The 20,525-nt window shown below is 36.0% G+C and overlaps 1 protein-coding gene across 1 annotated transcript in view; it reads left to right on the top strand.

The window, feature by feature from the left end:
* The window catches only part of SKAP1 (src kinase associated phosphoprotein 1), a 308,245-nt gene that overhangs the window by 75,770 nt on the left and 211,950 nt on the right, over positions 1 to 20,525 (top strand). The window contains exon 3 of the mRNA XM_055576087.1: positions 5,497 to 5,522. Within this exon, the coding sequence (XP_055432062.1) occupies positions 5,497 to 5,522 (26 nt within the window). The remainder of the gene's footprint in view (positions 1 to 5,496; positions 5,523 to 20,525) is intronic.

Below are 20,525 nucleotides of genomic sequence, written 5' to 3'. Positions count from 1 at the left end.
CCTCTGTTATCCCCTTTTCCTCCTGCCCCCAGTCCCTCTCAGCATCAGAGTCTTTTCCAATGAGTCAACTCTTCGCATGAGGTGGCCAAAGTACTGGAGTTTCAGCTTTAGCATCATTCCTTCCAAAGAACACCCAGGGCTGATCTCCTTCAGAATGGACTGGTTGGATCTCCTTGCAGTCCAAGGGACTCTCAAGAGTCTTCTCCAACACCACAGTTCAAAAGCATCAATTCTTTGGCGCTCAGCTTTCTTTATAGTCCAGCTCTCACATCCATACATGACTACTGGAAAAACCATAGCCTTGACTAGACAAACCTTTGTTGGCAAAGTAATGTATATGCTTTTGAATATGCTATCTAGGTTGGTCATAACTTTGCTTCCAAGGAGTAAGCGTCTTTTAATTTCATGGATGCAGTGACCATCTGCAGTGATTTTGGAGCCCCAAAAGATAAAGTCTGACACTGTTTCCACTGTTTTACCATCTATTTGCCATGAAGTTATGGGACCAGATGCCATGATCTTCGTTTTCTGAATGTTGAGCTTTAAGCCAACTTTTTCACTCTCCTCTTTCACTTTCATCAAGAGGCTTTTTAGTGCACTTCACTTTCTGCCATAACACCTAGCATGTGTTAAATGCTTAATACAGAGTTTTATTATAATTAGGAGATGGAATTATTTTTCCTTCTTGCTGCTGCTGCTGCTGCTAAGTCGCTTCAGTCGTGTCCGACTCTGTGCGACCCCATAGACGGCAGCCCACCAGGCTCCCCCGTCCCTGGGATTCTCCAGGCAAGAACACTGGAGTGGGTTGCCAGTTCCTTCTTAGATAGTTCCAATAAAATGAGGATAGTTACATTTGTTTTACCTACTTCACCAGAATCTATCTAATTAGCTAGCTTAGTGGTTAAAGCTCTGAATATTTTAACCTCACTAAACATGTTTATTGGTTAGCTCCATGGTCAAGAATTTGACACCCACCTTCAAACCCCAAACTAATTATTAAAAGTTAATAGCCTCATTTTTAGGAGAAATCTCATATTCCATCAATCTTAATTGGCAAACTAGAACAGTATGATTGCAATTTAAAAGATACTGAAGTGTAATCTGAGATGGACCTCCCCCTGCAGTGGAAACACAAAGTCCCAAAACTTCCCTGTTTAATTTCTTATTAGAGTGTCTGTTCTGGATCTAGTTGCTATGATTAGCTAGGATTAATAAACCTTGATTAGTAGCTATGAAACCATGGGCAAGTTCTCTCACCTCTTGATGCCTCGGTTTCCTCATTTATAAAATGGGCATAATAATAGGGTTAGAATGTGGAGGAAGTAAGTTTATATAAGTACTTAAAACAATGCCCAGCAATTGATTTTAAAAATCTTAGCATTGTTATTATCATTACTATTACTACTGCTATGATAGCTAGAGCTGCACATCAAGACTCCCTCAATATAGTGAGTTCATTTGCTGCACCTTTCCCTAAACTAAAGTTCAAATAGAACTTCTTTAATTTAAAAGCACAAATAGCAAATTTTGTCTTGCATGTAAAGTAACCTTGAATTTTCAAGACTTTATTCAGGGATTTCCCTGGGGTCCAGTGGTTAAGAGTCTGCCTGCCAATGCAGGGGACAGGAGTTCCATCCCTGGTCCTGGAAGATTCCACATGCCCTGGGGCAACTAAGCCTGTGGGCTCCACCACTACTGAGCCCATGTGCTGAAATTACTGAAGTCTGTGTGCCCTAGAACATGTGCTCTGCGACAAGAGAAGCCACTGCAGTGAGAAGCCCGTGCACTGCAACTGGAGAGTAGCCCCCCCACCCGCCCCCACAACTGGTGAAAGCCCGAGTGCAGCAGCGAAGACCCAGTGCAGCCAAAAATAATAGATAAATAAATAAGAAGAAAAAGAAAATTTTAAAGACTTTATTCTGTAGCATAGACTAAATGTTGTAAAATATTATTCTTCCATTTTAATTTTGGAGGCACAAGTAAAGATGGATTTATTTTGACTGTGAAAATCATCATCATCAATACAGTTGCAGCATTTTCTCTCTGCTCATTCTGTACTCATCTTTTTTCCAGTTCCAAATATCATTTGCATGGACCTGATGATGTCAAGTATGGATATTGTAGAGGAGTGATAGCTTCCCTTTCATATTGAAGCTGAAGCTTCAAAGAGAAGATTAAAGAAGTGTTTGCTATCTATCTGCTCAGCCCTGATATGAAATTCTCAGAGGCATTTAGGATAAACACAACTCCGTGTGTGTGTTTGCATGCTTTTTTTCTATATATTTCCATTGTGGTCTTTGTATTTTGGCTTAAAATTTCTAGTTTCAGACTTGTTGGAGTCTCTGGCTAAGGGATAATTGTTTTTAAAGTGAAGGATAAGAATTAGAAGATGTTGGCAGGATTTGACTAAATGCCTCCTAAGGAGAGCAGAATTCTCTTGTGCGGAATCATCTTTCCAGAGAATGTAATGAATGCCATCCATAGGATATATTTAACAAGGTAAGATTAAGACTTTTAAGTGAGTCAGCAAAGAATAATCCATGGTGCCCTCCAGTGAGAAATGAGATTGTTCACCTTTTGGCCTTGCCTTTTAGAAGTATCCTCTCTGAGCTCTGGGATAGAGGGGTGTGTGTGTGTATGTGTGTGTGTGTGTGTGTGTGTATGGACTTCCTTTAGGGTTGTTACATAATAAATAGTTAAAATAAGAAGAAAGGAAAAAGAGGTAGTTTACCAGGGTAGTTTTATATCTCTTGAGAAAGAAGCGAAACTAATATTCCACTTCATGGCATTTTTCTACATCAAGTTCTATATATAATTTTTATTGACTGAAATATTTAATTACAGTATAAAGCAGATTATTGGATTAAATTTAATTTAATTCTTCCTCCATAAACAGCCTTCTTAACATATAACTACTATTGGGAGAAGCAATACTTGATACATGTGAACATATACATCTCCTTAACTAACAAGCGAAACCAGGACACTTTATAGTACATAGAGAAAGGAACTGAAAATGTGTGTGAGTTGGAATGGAGACTGTGGAGGGCAGGGGTCGGGGGAACAGGTAAGAGACTGAGATCGTTAGTAACGTTTTATCTGTTTTGACAATTTACCATGAATTGGCCCTTTAACTGCCACTGGGGCGTGGCTAAGTTTTTTTCTCGATCAGTAAGTGAAGATATTTGTTAGCCAAGTTTTTGCTGTTGCTGTCACTAACATTTTGGAAAGAGGAGTGTGCACACACAATTTGCACATGTTCATATCCTAATTTCTATTTATACTGAACTAGATAGAGGTTGGGTAATGATTGGAATGGGGAGGGGGCAAGGCAACACCTTGAGAAAAGATGGAAAAATAGGAGTAGAAGATGGAAAATTGTTCACCCTCTTGATAATTTGCTTGGTAAGCTGTGTTTTATAGACAGGAGATTTATGGAGAACTTTTCACTTTGGCCAAGTTCATTGGGAAATGGTAGGGTCTGGTTGGTGGAAATTGACCCATCATACTAATATAAACAAATTATTTAAGTTGCAGCTAGTTTCAATTTACATATGCCCTTATGTCAGTGTGGATGCCCTCTTCCCCAGATGCTGCACCTTTATATTTCCCACCCTTCCCCTTCTCATCCCCTCTCCCCCTTTCCACTGAAGATGTCAAAGCTGTTCTGAACTTTACTTGCCCTCTAACCCAAGCATCTTAGCATTCCTTCACCTGATTGCCAGTCCAGAACTGTTCTGAGAAAGAAAAGGAACAAGAAAAGTTAATTGCAAGGTTTCTTCACGTTTTCTTCTCTACTGTGTTTATTTCCCACAAATTCATCTCTGGATTATACTCCAGAGATGTATACCCCCTGCATATAATCTCCTTCCTCTCCATTTTCTGAATTTTTATGAAGAAATAACCTAGATGCTCACTGGGCTGGTGTTCCTCCCCAAAGTAGCCACACTTGATTTCAGTCATGAACTCAGTTGGTAAAGAATCCACCTGCAATGCAGAAGACCTGGGTTTGATTCCTGGATTGGGAAGATCTACTGGAGAAGAGATAAGCTACCCACTCCAGTATTCTTGGGCTTCCCTTATGGCTCAGCTGGTAAAGAATCCGCCTGCAATGCCAGAGACCTGGGTTGGGAAGAGTCCCCTGGAGAAGAGAAAGGCTACCCACTCCAGTATTCTGGCCTAGAGAATTCCATGGACTGTATAGTCCATGAGGTTGCAAAGAGTTGGACATGACTGGGTGACTTTCACTTTCATATACTAGAAGACACACCATTATCATCAATGTATTACCCTTTTCCTCATCTTTTTTGGAATATTTTTAAGAATTGGATTAAAACTGTGAACTCTCTCCTTAGAAAAAAAATGCTGTTATGCTCATATATGCCCCTGGGAAGTCAAGATGAGGATAGAAAAATATTCTTTCCACTTAGAGGGATAGAGATTACTATGTTTATAGCCAAGAATTAATATGTGGTGACCGTAAACAAGATTGGGATATGTTGAAGAGCGGGTGGGAGGTGAGGAAATAAAGAAAGACTATAGCCAACACTTGGGAAAATTTCACTGTGATGTGAAAGGAAAGAAGGCAGCAGATGGAGGGACATGAAGGGGGTGAGAGCAAGTTTGCTTTATTTTTATATGAGCATAAATGCTGATGGAAAGGGCCATGTTGAGAGGAAGAGGTTGAATTTATACAAGAGAAAATCGATGTAGAATAATGTAAGTATCCTGTGAAGGCAGGAGGAAATGGAGTCCAAAGTACAATAGACTTTTGTGGGTAGCCACTATATATAGCATTGCTTCTGTGGGGAGGTGGGGGAAGCAATTTAGATTTCAAATAAGTGACTTGCAAATGATCCCTTCTGCTATTGCCATTTCATTATTTGTAAGACTTCAGGGGTTATGGGGTTTGCCAGTCATTTCCCAAAATAAAAGAGGAGATGGAATGATAGACTGAATTGCAAGAGCCCCAGTCTTGGCTCGGACACTAAAATATTAGATGACCTTGAGTCAGTTGTTCATACATCACCTGTAAAATTAAGAATTTAGGCCTAGAAGGTATCTGGGGATGTGTTGAGGGGGTGTTTTAGTTGTCATAACAACTGGGGGTGCCACTAGTTTTTGGTGCCCAGAACCAATGATGCTGATTGTCCTATAATACACAAGAGAGGTTATCAAAACAAGGACTCGTCCTGCTCAAAGCCTGAAGAGCTCCTTAGGAGAAACCTGGACCATGGTTAGGTAATATTTTAGGACCTTTCTAGCTCTAAAGTCAGACTTATCTAAGGAGATACAGTGAGTTAAATGTCCCTTTCAAGCCTTTAAGAGTCTTTCAAATCTCAAGGACAACCCTTCGGTTTTTCTTAGAGTAGATTGTGGCTTTGGCTAGTTACTGACTATTTAGGAAGCTTTTTGGAAGGAGTGCCATTGCTATCATATGCCACGATTGAGAAATACAAGTTTGACTTATCTCCATTCTTTTTCCTTTTATTTCAGATACTTTTGGAATTTTCAGCCCCAAGGTGAGTCCTCTCCAACCATTTATGGTTCATACTAAAAATGTGTAGATGGTATTGTTACTTCTGTATCTTCTAAGTAAGCTTCTCCATAGGGTGGCATTAGCCTTTTCTGAGGAAAGTTAGTGGAGTGTTTAATTAACCTTCACCCTGCTCGGCTCCTTTGCCCTGCTTTTTAGCAATAAGAAGCCCTGATGCTTCTGCCTTCTGAATGAATTCGTGCTAGATTATTTTATAGGACCAAAGCTTTTATTCCTTGAGCTTTGTTAGATGCCAATAGGATCCACTAGCATTCAAATAAAATGGTGGCCGAGTCCATAATAAAAGCCTTGGGAGGGCTCCAACTCAACTAATCCTTCATTGCTCCAGAAATAAATTCCAGTATGTTACCTCCTCAATCACAGTGCTCTTCCACACAGCCTGCCTGTCTGGCAGCAGAAAAATGTCAGAAATGGAGTAGTGTTGAAATTCCCACTAGAACGGTGTTATCACATTTTAATATGAGCCTGGCTGCAGCCTCAGTGCTTCTAATTGCTTTCAAACCATTGTTTTCCTGCTTTTGCTTGATGAACCCAGCATCTGGCATGATTCTAAAAAGTACAACAGACAGCTGTGTGCAAAATTGAAAAAAAGAGACAGGATTAAAACACATTTTTAAAAGGTTCAAAATTGAAAATTTTTCTGATTTCAGTTTGAGGGGGTGCCTTTAAAGTATATGCATTCTTTATTTTTAGTACCCTGGTTGAGAATGTCAGAAACATCATTCTCAATATTAACTATCTCAACTTGTTATAAATGGGAGATTTTTATTTTCTCAGAAAAATCACAGAGCATTTTAAACTAAAATAGCTTTATGAACTATTTTGCTCTATAAAATTTTTTAACCAATTGCAAGCTTTTCCATTTTTTTCTTAACATTATTAATGTATCCATCTCAGTGAGCAGTAGCATCTTAAAAAAATCAAACTGTAATGATACTAGTTTTATTAAAATTTTAATTTTCCTAGCTCATACTTTGAAGTCTACAAAGGTTTTCTTTAAAAGCAAACTTTAAAAATAAAATATTATATTTTTAAAGTTTTTAAACTTTTGTAAATTATAACCATAGCTTTTGTAACATTTTAAATAATGTGATATGGTGTTACTGTATATCTCACTGTCCTAAAGCACTTATGGCTGAAAACATAGGTTGAGAATAGAGAATTATATGTACTAATGTAGCAGTTTGTTTTGCAAAATGTGAAATATGCTATTCAAGAAATGGCCCTATAGTTCAGGGTTTAACAGATGCTAACCAAAATCCACAGGGGGCAGAATATGAATGTAAACTGGCAGAAATGAATGGAACTGTGAAGATAGAATTAATTACCTAAAGGAGAAATAAAGAATTAGTGTCAGAGATGTGGTACAGTAATGTGTTGAGAAGAGAAAATAATTTTAGAGCTTAACACAAGGGACTGTGTGGGGCTCAAAAGACAAAGCACACATCTCACCAGATTCTTGTAATAGTGGTATTATAGTCATCTTCCAGCATAGGGCAACTTCTACACAGTCTTTCTCTTTTAGAAAGAAGGCAGAGGTACAGCAGTCAAGGAGACAACTGAAAAGAGTTCATTTAGATCAGAAAACTGTTTACTTCTTGACAATGATTGGATATATGTAGCAAATTGGATATACTTTGCTCATTTGGAAGTAATGTAAGGAAAGATAAAATAGAAAACCCATGTACATGTGGCTTGCCCCCAGCTTTGTTCCTCCCACTAAGACAGTTTTGAGGGGCAGAAGAGGAAAGAAAGGGTATCTTTTACTTTGTCCTTTTGGTTAGATCTTAGCAGATTGTTTGCTTCTAAAATGTAGGTTGGCTGGGAGCTGGTCTATTTAAGATACTATGGGGCAATTTGGGATTATGAAAAGAATAAGAATATGTAAGAAGTAGAACAGATGGCAGAAGTATTTTAAGAGCCCTGGAAGACTAAGTAGTATTGGGAAGGGAGTGAAGAAGGACAGAAATGGTGGCCCCAAACATTCCTGGCATTTTTATCTGTGGCAGGATTTTTGTGCAGGAAGGTGATTGGATGAATTTTATTAACTCTGTGCATCTCCCTAAACACACATGCATATTCTTCAGAATATTTGTACAAAAGTCTGGTACCTAGAGGGAAAATAGTCCTTAGTTACAGAAGAGTTGACACAACGTGCTGAAAAGATAACCTTTAAAAGAAAGATACTTGGGAGAGTAGACCTAGAGAAGGATTTCAAGCAAAGCATTTCTTATCCGTCATTCCATTCAATGCCAGGTTTAATGCGATAGAAGAGTGATCGTGGAATAGTATCGGGAGAGTTTTGTCCCTATTCTGGAGAAGAAACAGGGTGTGGTAGAAAGAGCATGGACGTTGAGGCCTAATAATCCTGGGTTCAAGTCTCACTATACCATTTAGCTAAAGGTTATGTGAACTTAGCAAGTTGCTTCATTTTTCTGAATCCTGGCTTCCTTATCTATAAAACAAAGATGTGCTAGACACTGTGTGAAGTCTTTTACATGCATTATCTTATCTAACCCTCAGAACAGCCCTATGGAATAAGTACTGTTAATATACCCATCTGATAGATGTGGCTACTGAGGCAGAGAGTGGTTAAGAGAATTGCTCAAGGCCAATCTCCTCAAGGAGTCTAACTTAATCAGTATGACTTTGTAACATGTACTCTTTTTAGAAAACATAAAAGCTTTATTGTGATATAATTCACATAACAAAAAATTAACCCTTTAAAAGTATGCATCAGTGGTTTTTTACTTTAGTCACTGAGTTGCACAACCATCACCGTTGTCTAATTTCAGAACGTGTTCATCACCCTAATAAGAAACTCCATGCTTATTAGTATTCTAGAGCCCAGTATCTTCACTGCTGTATTTTACTGCCTCATTGCAGGTTGTCATGAGGACTAATAGTAATAACGTGTAAGTCCTAGCACGGTGACTGGACATAGTATAGTTTCTGTTCATGGTGTTATGATAATTCTTTCCTTCCATTTTCACCTAAATTTTCATATTCATCCACTGTTTAACTTCCTGAATGATGTTCATTTAAAAATAATGAAATAGGAAGAAAAATAATCCCAATAATTTATTACTTTAATATAGAAGGGACATAAATGAAAGACCTCTTTTAATGGGCTTAAACAAAATTGTAAAACATGGGAAAGACTTTTTATTTTTTACTGAGATTCCTTTGATAATTCAAGCCCTGTTTACTTTGAAAACTTTTTCTCTACTTAAATTACTTAAAATTATAAAGAAAATACATTGGAATCTTTGCTATAGAACTTTACCATTTCAGCAATCAGATATTTAAAACGTGATGTTGCTCAAATTTCTGCAACAATATTAGCTTTACCTTTTTAGATAGCCATAGTGCTTGATGGTATTGATCCTAGTGACAGTTACAATTAGAAAAAGTTTCAGTTACAAGGCATAGTGTTTATAATTTAAATTTATTGCTATAAAACTTCTTCATGAGTATTAGAAAAATTGCCCACCATGGACCCAGAGTCTAAAACAAATGATACAATATTTAAATAAAAATTTAAGAAAGACCATGGGAATATCATAAATATATGTAACAAAATGGTATTTTTTTATGTCCAATGGTCCCTTACATTATACTTGCAATAATGGTAAATATGGACCAGTGAAATTTCTTGCCAGCTTGAAGATTCTTTGAGTATCTGCATAGGTGATGTAGAGGGTTTATGAGAAAATTACTTGGTATATTTCAATATGGAAACTTTCCACTATGTGAATCTTAAAAATCTTATTTTGAAGCGCCAGGCCTATATCCCTTGTCAAAGTGAATTGATGCCAAAAAATACAGCTTAGCAAAAGCAAATAATACAAAATGAATAAAGAAAATGTTATTATAAAACCACATTAACTATAGATTAAAAGAGATTTAAAAGCCATATCAACTAATGTGTGAACCTTATTTGCATCCTGAATCAAACTATAAAATCTATGAGAGAATTAGAAATTTGGACACTGACTGGATTTTTTATGTTGAGAATCAACTGCTAATTTTTTAGGTGTGACAGTGACATGTTTATTATATTTGTATGCTGTGATATTTGAAGATAAAGTAATAGATTCTGATGTATTATTCAAAATAATATGGGAGAGGAAGAAATAAATAGGGTGGGGTGTAGATGAAATAAAATGGATCATAAATTATGTTGAAGCTGGACAGTGTGTACAAGGGGGGTTATTATACTTTTTCCTACCTTTGTACATTTAAAAAATTCACCATAATGCAAGAATAAAAGAAAAAATCTAGTTTGAAATGAATAAAAAATGTAATGATATTTTGTTTCTAGTATGAAACCTGGTACATGAAAGCATAAGATACTTTATGTATCTTGGACACAAAATACATAAAACAATGAGGGTTTTTTAAGTTTTTGTTTCAAGTTTAATGTTTTATTAAGGAAACAGCATGAGCTTTGAAGTTAGATCTGAATTCGAATCCCAGTTCCTTTACTAACAAGCATTGTGAGCTATAGCAAATGACATCACCTTCTCATTTAAAAAATCTTCTAATAATATCTATGTGTGTGCGTGTGCTGTCCTTCAGTCGTGTCTGATGCTGTGCAACGCTGTGGACTGTAGCCCACCAGGCTCCTCTGTCCATGGAATTCTCCAGGCAAGAATACTGGAGTGGGTTGCCATGCCCTCTCCCAAGGGATCTTCCCGATCCAGGGATCAAACCTGCGTCCCTTGCGTCTCCTGCATTGGTAGGCACGTTCTTTACCACTAGCGCCACCTGGGAAGCCCTAATAATATCTTCTTCACACTTATTATGAGTTGTAATGAATTTTAATAAGATGATGAACTCATGAGGAGTGCTTGCTGCTTGGTAGGCGCTTACTGAAGTGGTAACAAGTATTATATTTATGTTTCAAAGTAGGGCTATGCAAGTAAATCTATTATGGAACTTAGGTAATATATATTCACATATCTTTCCATAATATTCATCCATTCCAGCTGAACCCTGGTATAAGGCCATTTAACTCACCATATATATATATATGTACTGGAGTATATGTATATATACATATATTTGTGAGATTTTGTGTTTAAAGGCTGTGTGTGCAGACTTTTTGTTGGTAGGCACTTCAGAGGTTAGATTTATGAGCTTATTGCTCTGTAATGTCTGAGACATGTTGAATCGAAGCATGGATGTCACTTTCCTTCTCTTTTCTTACTATCACATACTTGGAGCATGTAGTTATGACAACTACAAGAAGCAAGCCATTAAAGCAGCAAAGAAACACCATCTTAGCACTAAAAAAAGGAGAGAAAGGTTTCCCTTTGAAGTTGAAGAGAAGTGTTTTTGACTTAATGGAGTGTACAGTGATTTTACAAGTTTTATTTATGAAAATACTCTTTGCATTCATGCCAGAAGGTTTTAGCACAGTCATAAGTAGGATTTACACAAAGAAACATAGCCGAAATTTATGATGTGTTTGCAAATGTAAGAAAAAGTCTGAATTTACAATATTTGTAATTTATTGTTAAGTGTCTTTCTATCACTATTCCTGGAATGCTAATATTTTATAAACACAAGTGTTGGTTATGAACCTAGAATATCCTAACCTATACTACTTTTTAAAAAGAAATCTTCCAGAATGTTTTCCATGTCTTTTGGGAATTTAACAGGGGGAAATGTACACGGGACGAATGCTCCTGCCTTTGGCTTTAGCCCAAACTTTTAGCATCAACAATCTTGACAGCTGCTTTTGTGACTTGACTTCCTTTGGACCTTTCTCCCCTTTCCTTATTTGCTACATGTTATACAAATTAATCTGTAGAAAGTGGAAGTATACATACACATTGTTTTTGAATTTAATTACTGACTTTGATACCTTTTCAAATATTTTACTTCCTATACATCTACTGGTTGGGTTTTTCTAGAGTGGAATAATGCAATAATGCATTTTTAAATTAATGCACTGTTTTGCAGCTTCTATCAAAGGTTAGTTTTGTTTTTTTTTTTTTAACAAAAAGACTCACTTTTTTCCTTTCTAACCTTAAAATTTTCTAAGGCTTTGATGTCCTTTGTAAAGTCCCATCTTGGCATATGTGATCTTGAGACACAAGAAAAAGAACTGACTTTCATGCAGGCAAAAGAACTCATTTGAATCAGATGCTGCTGCCTTCTGTATTCCCTATACAATATATTATACGCACAAATGTTCTTTTATAGCATTGTTTGGAATAGCAAGGACTCCAAACAGCCTAAATGCTCAGCAATAGGGGACTAGTTAAATAAAGTATGTTATATGCATTTAATGGAGTGCTACATAGAGATTAAAGGAATATATATGTGTATCATGGAGAGCTCTCCAAGGCATATTGTTAAATGAAGAGGGCAGTTTGAACAGTGTACTCTGTGTGTATGTGTGTATGTGCACACACATGCATGCAAGTTTGCTTGCTTTTATTTGTATATAGTATATTTTTGGAAGGATACACATGAATCTATTAACCATGGTACCCCTGCTGAGGCAGGTACCAGTATGAGTACAGAGAGAATCTTTGTTATTTATATCGTTTGGTGCGATTTGAATTTTCACCATGTGCATTAATTATTTTTTGGCTAAAAATTAGTTAAAAGTGAAGTAAGTCTATTTCTGCTAATATGAAGCAACCTCCAAGATAAATGATTAGGAGGAAAAGCAGGATACAAGATAAGACAAGTGCTACCTTTGTTGTTTTTTTTTAAAACAAAAAGACTTACTACTCTCACAGACACTTGTTATATTTAGACAGAAAATTCATAGAATACCCACAAAACATATTGCTTCTGGAGAGAAGAACCATGAGAAGGGAAGAAAGATGAGCTTTCATTACACTCCTTCTTGTAATGTTTGAAATTTTTGCTCTGGGCATACTTAACTTTTTTATTTAATAAAGCTCACTGTAGTTAACAATACTGTATTGTGTATTTGAAGGTTGCTAAGAGAGTAGATTTCAAAAGTTCTCATCATAAGAACAAAATTGTAGCTATGCAAGGTTATGGATGTTGACTAAACTTACAGTCTTGGTGGAGGAGTCTTAACTGTTAATGTATTTTCAACTCATTAAAAGTTTATGGAAAATCCCCCCCAAATTTCTTAATGTATACACATATTAAATCACTATGATGTACATCTAAGACTAATACAATATTGTATGTCAATGATATATCAACAAAGCTTGGGAGAAAAAGAAGCACGCCAAAAAACTTGATTTAATACAGTAGCTCTTTTTCAATAGAATCATGATTTGGTAGTTTATATCCATTCATGTTTTTTCCTTGTTTATTTTTACATATGAATTTATAGGTGAGATCCTGATGATATAAAATAGCAGTATTCTCTGTTGTTTCATGTTTGGAAACCAGTATTACATAAGTGTGGCAAGTTAACCTACCACTTAAAAGTGTACTTTAAAATAAATAATAAAATAGGATCATATAATACGCATGGTAATTGATAAAGAATACCTTTTTACCCTATCTTAGTCTTTCTTTTTTGCATGCGTGGTAATTAAAAGTTCATGGAACCTCTGATTCTTGTCATTATGTAGATGGCAAAGAAAATAAAATGATAAATTAATGACTGCTTTAATTTTATTTGATTAGCCTGGAAACTTGTTGAGGAAAAAAACATAAACTATTTTTTCTTAGATAGAATTATCCCTGGATCAATACAGAAAATCAGGTAAAGAGTACAGTTCTGTGTTCTGAACACAGAATTTTGGTGTAAATATTAATTTACTTCAGGAATTGTGCCTCTAATGAATTTTCATGGTTTGGACCCAAAGTGTTGAGAGAAATCTCTGGTTAATTTGAATATAACATTTTTGGGGTTTCTGCTTAAAATTCGTTGTGAGTAAGCCCTTGGACTTGAAAGCCAGTGAGTTTGTTTGATATCTGGAGACTGAATAAGGTGATGGTTAAGCCCAATTCTCTTATATAGCATTTCACTGTGCTTCTCAGCAACACATACTTCTCTTGGAAACTTGTTTAATAGTTATTGTTTACCAGGAGAGGGTGGGATGATTTGGGAGAATGGCATTGAAATACGTATAATATCATATATGGAACGAGTCGCCAGTCCAGGTTCAGTGCACGATACTGGGTGCTTGGGGCTGGTGCACTGGGACGACCCAGAGGGATGGTATGGGGAGGGAGGAGGGAGGAGGGTTCAGGATGGGGAACACATGTATACCTGTGGCAGATTCATTTCAATATTTGGCAAAACCAATACAATATTGTAAAGTTTAAAAATAAATTAAAAAAAAAAACAGAAAAGGAACTGTTAAGTTGTGTACAAGGGGAGTTACATGATATATAAAATAAAGATTCCAGTCAGTACTAATACTTGAGAGGCAGAGTGGAAGAATCAATCTCTGAACTTGTCTATCCCTGTCAGCTGACATGCACTTAACACACACTTGCCAGTTTAGAAAGTTCTTGATCACAGTTCATCTCTAAAAGGCATTTCCCTAAACTTAAAAAGTGATACCACTTTTCTTAAGATTAGTGCACTTTCCTTGTTAGTGCTACCCCAATAAAGATGGAAAAATAAAATTTAAATACAAGGAGATACTTTTCCATGTGAAACTTCTGTTCCAAAAAAGGCCAAACATTGAACAGATTTGTTGATGTTAAGAGGCTTTGGTTGTTAATGTTGTTATACACATACATGTTGTTATTTTCATACATGAACAGGAGTTCCTATTAAGCAGAGGGGCAAAAGGAGGCTGAATTTTGTCACTTTTTGCCATTCCAGCTTTAGTGGTATTGGAGGCCTATGTTAATCACAAAGAAAACTCACCTTTTCTTCAGTATGTTAAAAGATGTTTTACGTTTTCAGGCCTGCTTATCTTACCCATAGTACCTTCTTTATTATACATTATTTTATTTTTACTTCTTTGTCTTTTGTGAAATTTTCTTATATCTTCCTGTAGACAGTGTAGTCCCATTCTTCTTCAGCAGGAGATATTGAAATCCAAGTGGGCTTATAGTTTCCCTCAAGAAGTAATATAAGCTGATTGGGATATGATAGATCCTAGGATGCGTCAGGACAGGGACTAGGTGCTGAGGTCCACTCAGTTTATTATTTGAGAGAAAGGAAAAGAGGGAAAGAGAGCAAGATAAATCAAATAGTAATAAAATTGCTACATTTAGAGTTAACGACATATTTTTGAGGCGTTTTCCTACTATGAGACTTAAGTATGGTGGTGCCAGAAAGGAAATGTGTTCTATAGCTAGGCCAGGTCAAAGCTGTATTTGGGTGTGGAACACGTTGCCTCACTTTCTCTGAAGCAGCATCAAAATATCCAGGATCAAACAAAATCACACAGACGTCACTAGAAAAAAATTCAACATATTGATCTGACTAAACCCAAAATGTTGTATTTTTTTGTAAGCATGAGCTTCATGCTAAAAAGTGGTATTTCTTAAAAAAATCACTGCAACAATACTATAATAGGTACATTTGAACCTATAAATCGGACCAGCTCCTTCTTGACCAAATAATTGACCACATTTGACTTTGTTAGTTTCATGCATAATATGACTACCAGTATTCCCACTACTTATAATAAATTATACTTTTGATTTTATAGATTTACCTTGCTGAAGTAAAAAAAAATACTGATATTAATGGCACATGCCATAAATTCAAGTCATTCAGTATGCTTTGCCTTTGAGTAATAATTGTAATTTACAAAGCATGCATATATGGAGACTGTACAGCTCGGTGAATTAGAACAAGATCTTAGTAATCAGACAAGGCGGGGTCAGAGCCACTTATGAGTCACCTGTATGACTTTGGGTGAATTGTTTAATCTCTGGATCTCAATTTCTTTATCTGTAACTTTGGATTAATAGTATATCACAGGATTATTTTGTAGATTAAATGAGATAGTACCTAAAGGGTCTTGACCCAGAGCCTGTAATCAGTAAGAGTTCAGTTAGCTATTATATTTTTATTGTTACTAGAGCTGCTTTCTCCTATAAGTCAAAACATGTTGAAAATTCAGTTGAATAGCTTCATAGTAAGACTTAAACGCTAAGAATACAGTGGAAAACAGAACAATGAACCAATAATGTCAGTTATGATTGCCTGGCTGCCATATAATAAATGCATTCATTTTATAGTATATGTACTACATACTACCAAATACCTAGATTTACATGTTTTGAATTCTGTCAACATCTCATTCCTATTGAAAATATTCAGACTCAGCAGGTCCCATTTTAGTAGCAGTTGAACAATAACAGTGGTGGATGGAATGTGTTAGCGTAAAGCCAGAATGATTGCTGACAGGCGTAATTTGCTTTATGAAGTGTGCATTGTCACATATACAATTATCTGGTTTATATTTTGCTGTCAGTCTTCCAGTTTGTTAATGTCCAGGAGTTATGTCTTTATGTGAAACCTAAGAAGGGTTAAAAATCTCAGCATTTGCGGTGTGAGTCAGGGGAAGGAAGAAAAGAGCAGAGGGTTCACACAGTGGCTACCTTTTTTTTTTTTTGAAGAATTAGGACGATGCTACACACTGCAGCTCACCCTACTGGTCAAAATGAAAAACTGTATCATGAAGGATTTTTTTTTTTTTTTTAAAGGAAGGAGAAAAAAGAAACTTTTCCATTGGCTCCCCTGGGCGTTTTCCTGTCCAACTCACCCCTGACAGATGTAGTTCATTCTGGAAGTATTATTAAACCATGCTCCCCTTTTGGTTGTTGGAGTGATTCTGCTATAAGCATCCAACCCATTTGATTCCATTTCTTATCATTTAAACCATGCTCTCTCTACAAATGAGATCCCTAAAGGTTCTTAAAAAGTCTGTGATTCTTTGCATGATTTATACAATTAGAATAAACAGTATTCCAAGCTAAAAAACAGTCATAGGCTCAATTTATTTCTTGTACATTCAAGATCTAGTTGTAGCAACTTTTTAAAAGAATGATAAATGGAAACTTTCTTTACCTGGGCCGTCATTTGTTCTGTAGACTTAATGACATTCAGTACTATTATACTCACTTCCAGGGCCTTGGGGGAAAAAAGAATATTTATACATTGAGTTATGGCTAGATGTAGGAGGCCAAAAGAAAAAAAAAAGATGGGCAGGAAGTCAGGCTCTATAGAACAGAGAAGAATTTGAGACCTTCACTATACATGTATTAATCACAAGAACTAACCATGCAAATCGAAATGGATATTTAGAAATAGGTGAAGCCTCTAAGATGTTCTGTGGGAAACACCATACATTTTCTAATGCATGAGTATGTGCAATATGGTATCTAATTTATAATGGAAGTGTTGACAGAACTTTAGATTTGGTGTTACAAATGTTCTCCAGAATATGTTTACATGTGAATAACATTTCACATATATGGACATGTATGTACTCAATATATTTCTTTAGTTGGTATTATATTTAATAATTTAGGTGAATGGTTATAAATACGGAATAATAAGCTGAAGTTTTACTAATCTTACCTTAGTTCAGCTTTGGGAACTGCATTACTAGGAAATTGGTCCATGAAAATCTGGCAATATTAATGTTATCAAGCATGACAACTAACTGGATTGGATCAGAGACCTTTATTTATGACATTTTGTTCAAGATTTATTAATTTAAAGAAGAAGCTTGTATCTCACGGGTTCTTAAGTATTAAATAGAGTCAGAAGTTGTATATTCCCTTTCATTGTCAACAATGAAAGCAAAAACAATTCAACTTTACATTTATTTCATTTTCCTTATATTATCCGGAGATACTTGGTGAATTAATAGCAAACCCTAGAAAATTTTCAACCATGCCATATAGTTGGTTGCAGATGTGCATAAAGTTTTTATAATATAGCTCATAATTAATTAGGAGAAAAGTAAAAGTTAATGACTTCATAGTAACATGAAAAAACACATTGAGCCTTTGCATATTGAATAAACAAACATATATTTATATGTTGTATTTATTATTCTTTGGTTTTATGCTTATGTTTTATGCTTTTTTATTTTTTCTGTCTTTTAAAATTTTTCTCTTATTTCTTGGTAAAATCATCATTATGGTTTGTTTTTATCCGCAAATAGTACCTGCAAGTTCAGAATCAGATGGATTTGCCGTGAGTCAAAATAGTTACGAGGGGAGCATCATCATGGCTCATTTTCTCCCCTGTTTCATTTGGAATTGAATTAGGAAATGAAAGTTTTTAGCGGTTTAATTCACTTCTCCATAAAGTTTATGGAGCAGCAACAGCTGGTTGAATTCATGGCAGAAAAAGCCAACTTCAAGTGGCCAAGCTATTGTTTCAGAATTAAGGGAGAAAACTCATTAGCTGTTAATGAAAACACAGGGAATAAAAACAAATAGCACAGAAACCCTAGCAAATAATTACCTTACACCTGACACAAAGCTGCTTTATCTTTCTGCTCCAACCCTCAGAAATTCCCACCTTATCATTCTATGGAGCATGAATGAAATTGAGTTTGACTTGAAGGAAAGAATAGAGAAGCCATCCTCCTTACAGGCTCCTCAGCACCATACTCAGTGGAAACCTGCCACTGATAATACTAAGGGGTGTTTCTGGTGCCCAATTCTTATGATACTTAGGATTAGAGGAGCAAACTACCAGCTAATAGCAGGTGAACCCTTAATATAGTTCCTCCAGATCTTGTTTAGAAATACAAAAGGAAGGGACTGAAGGTAGTGGATGTGATTAATGGAGATATTGTGTGTTAGAATATATATATATCTGGATAGAAATATATTGATTCTGAGCAAGTTGCAATGGGAAAGAGTGTCTCTAGTGGCTAGGGTCTTGCTTGTGAGAAAGCCACTCAAAGCAGGTGGAGTTCTAAGCCCTAATTGTAGAGCTACTGAATGGAAATGTCTGTCACTATAGTTTGTGATCATTTATGTCTGATCCCACTGGACTGTGGCTGTGGCCACTTGTAACTGCAATTCTAAGAGCTGTAGATGAGTCCAGAGATTACTTGCGATTATGTTTTAAGAAAAAATTATGTTCTAAACTTCAACAAATCCAAAATGACCACAGTAATTGTTAGTTCTTCTATAAAATTTTTCACCCATGCATCTTGAATAATTGTAATCATTTTAATTACATGGGAGTGTCTATTTATATGTCACTGGCTTTTTTTCTGTGTGTGTCCAGGGGAGGTGGGCCACTTGATATGACACTGAAAACACTTACAGCTACATTTCCCTCATCAGGAACTAATTACACTTGGATGTAAAACATATTTTTAAATGTTTCCCCCACTGCAATCATTTTTAGTACTGACCTAGGCTCTATTTTTCCTGCATTGAGTTGTTTACCTTTGTTGTTGTATACTTTACAGAGTCATGGTCTTGTATTTAGCACAGAGGTAGCTGTTAAAAACTCACCTGGAGTAACTATGTTTAGATACCATAGGAATCACATGGAAATGACTTTTCCATCTGAAGTTAATAATGCATGCATGCATGCTAAGTCACTTCAGTTGTGTCCAGCTCTTTGTGACCCCATGAACTATAGCCACCAGGCTTCTCTGTCCATGGGATTCTCCAGGCATGCCAAATCCAGGCAGGTATTTTGGATAATACTTTACAAATGGAAGCTCTAAATATAACTGAATTGGATCCTGTGACAGGAAAAGGACGCTAGTGGGAAAACTGGTGTAATCTGAATGAGGTCTGTGGTTTAGTTAATAGCAGTGTACCAATGCTAATTTCTTGATTTTGACAAGTATATACTAGTTATGTAAAAAGTTGACATTGGGGAAATTGGTTGAACAGTATGTAGGAACTCCTTGTACTATCTTTGCAATACTTAGAATAAATCCACAACTATTCCAAAACTTAAAAGCTCATTTAAAATAACAAAGCAAAGCAAAGCCCCTCCTGATTTGCTTTTTTTTAAAAAAGCCTAGACTGCTAGAATATGTAAGAGTGGATTTGTCGGATTTCTGGAGCAAGCAGAAAACTTTGAGTCTGGAGTGACAGTTGATAAATAATGTCCATTATGTCCTACAAATGTTAAATTTTGCTTGGCAACCCATATGACTACTTTTTCACTGGATCTTTGTTTGACTCAAAAATTTTAAATTCCTTTAACCTCACAGCTCACTTTCAGGTTGCCTGCCAGGCTGTACATTTAGATTGCCTTGATAATATCATTTCAGTGGATTTGCAGTGATGTAAAATTTGAGAATTTTAGCCCTCAGTTCAGTATTTGAGAATTTTTCTGCTTATAATAGAAATTTCTCAGTAGTACTTTAGCAGAACTATAAGCTTTGTATCTTGATCAAGTAACCTAGTAAAACACAGCATTTCTTCCCACTCTAGCCAGTGACTGTTGTGTGAGGGGTTTGTTTGTTTTAATTTTACTTTTATTCTCCACAACAAACTCCACAGTTTATTTTTAAAGTCCTGTATCTGCAGGTGTTCAACTCAGTTATGGACGTCTACCTATCATTGGGTGTCTGCAGAGGAATCTAGATATGATCATCTAATTTATGGAAAGAGAAGGCTACAGCTTTCCACTTTTAATCATTTTATATCCTCCCTATCCTTCTAGTTTAATTGTAGGAAATAAACCTTTAAAGTGAGGCAATACAGATTCTATGTAGGTTGTTCGGTTTCACTGCTCCCTAGTTGAAATCCAGGGCCAAAACTCTACAGTGTTTACTGAGATTAGCATTGGTGATTTCCTTTGGAAATTAGTATTTGAGATAATATTAAATTCAGTTGAAAATCCCCTTTTCATGTTTGTGAAATGAACTGAGCAGCTGTTGGTGTCCTTTCATCAGCAGACTGTACCTCTGTTTGGGGGATTTTGAGTAAAGCCATTTGCAGTGCAGAGCCTTTTCTTCTGGTTTCTGAATGAAGTAACATCTTCTTTCTAAACCTTTTAAAGTGTTGTAATAGCATGGGCCACTTCTACAAAATATAATCCACTAGTGTG

The sequence above is a fragment of the Bubalus kerabau genome, chromosome 4 (genome assembly GCF_029407905.1).
Source record: "Bubalus kerabau isolate K-KA32 ecotype Philippines breed swamp buffalo chromosome 4, PCC_UOA_SB_1v2, whole genome shotgun sequence".
In the NCBI taxonomy this organism is placed as follows: domain Eukaryota; kingdom Metazoa; phylum Chordata; class Mammalia; order Artiodactyla; family Bovidae; genus Bubalus; species Bubalus kerabau.
This window is presented reverse-complemented; position numbering and strand designations above follow the sequence as displayed.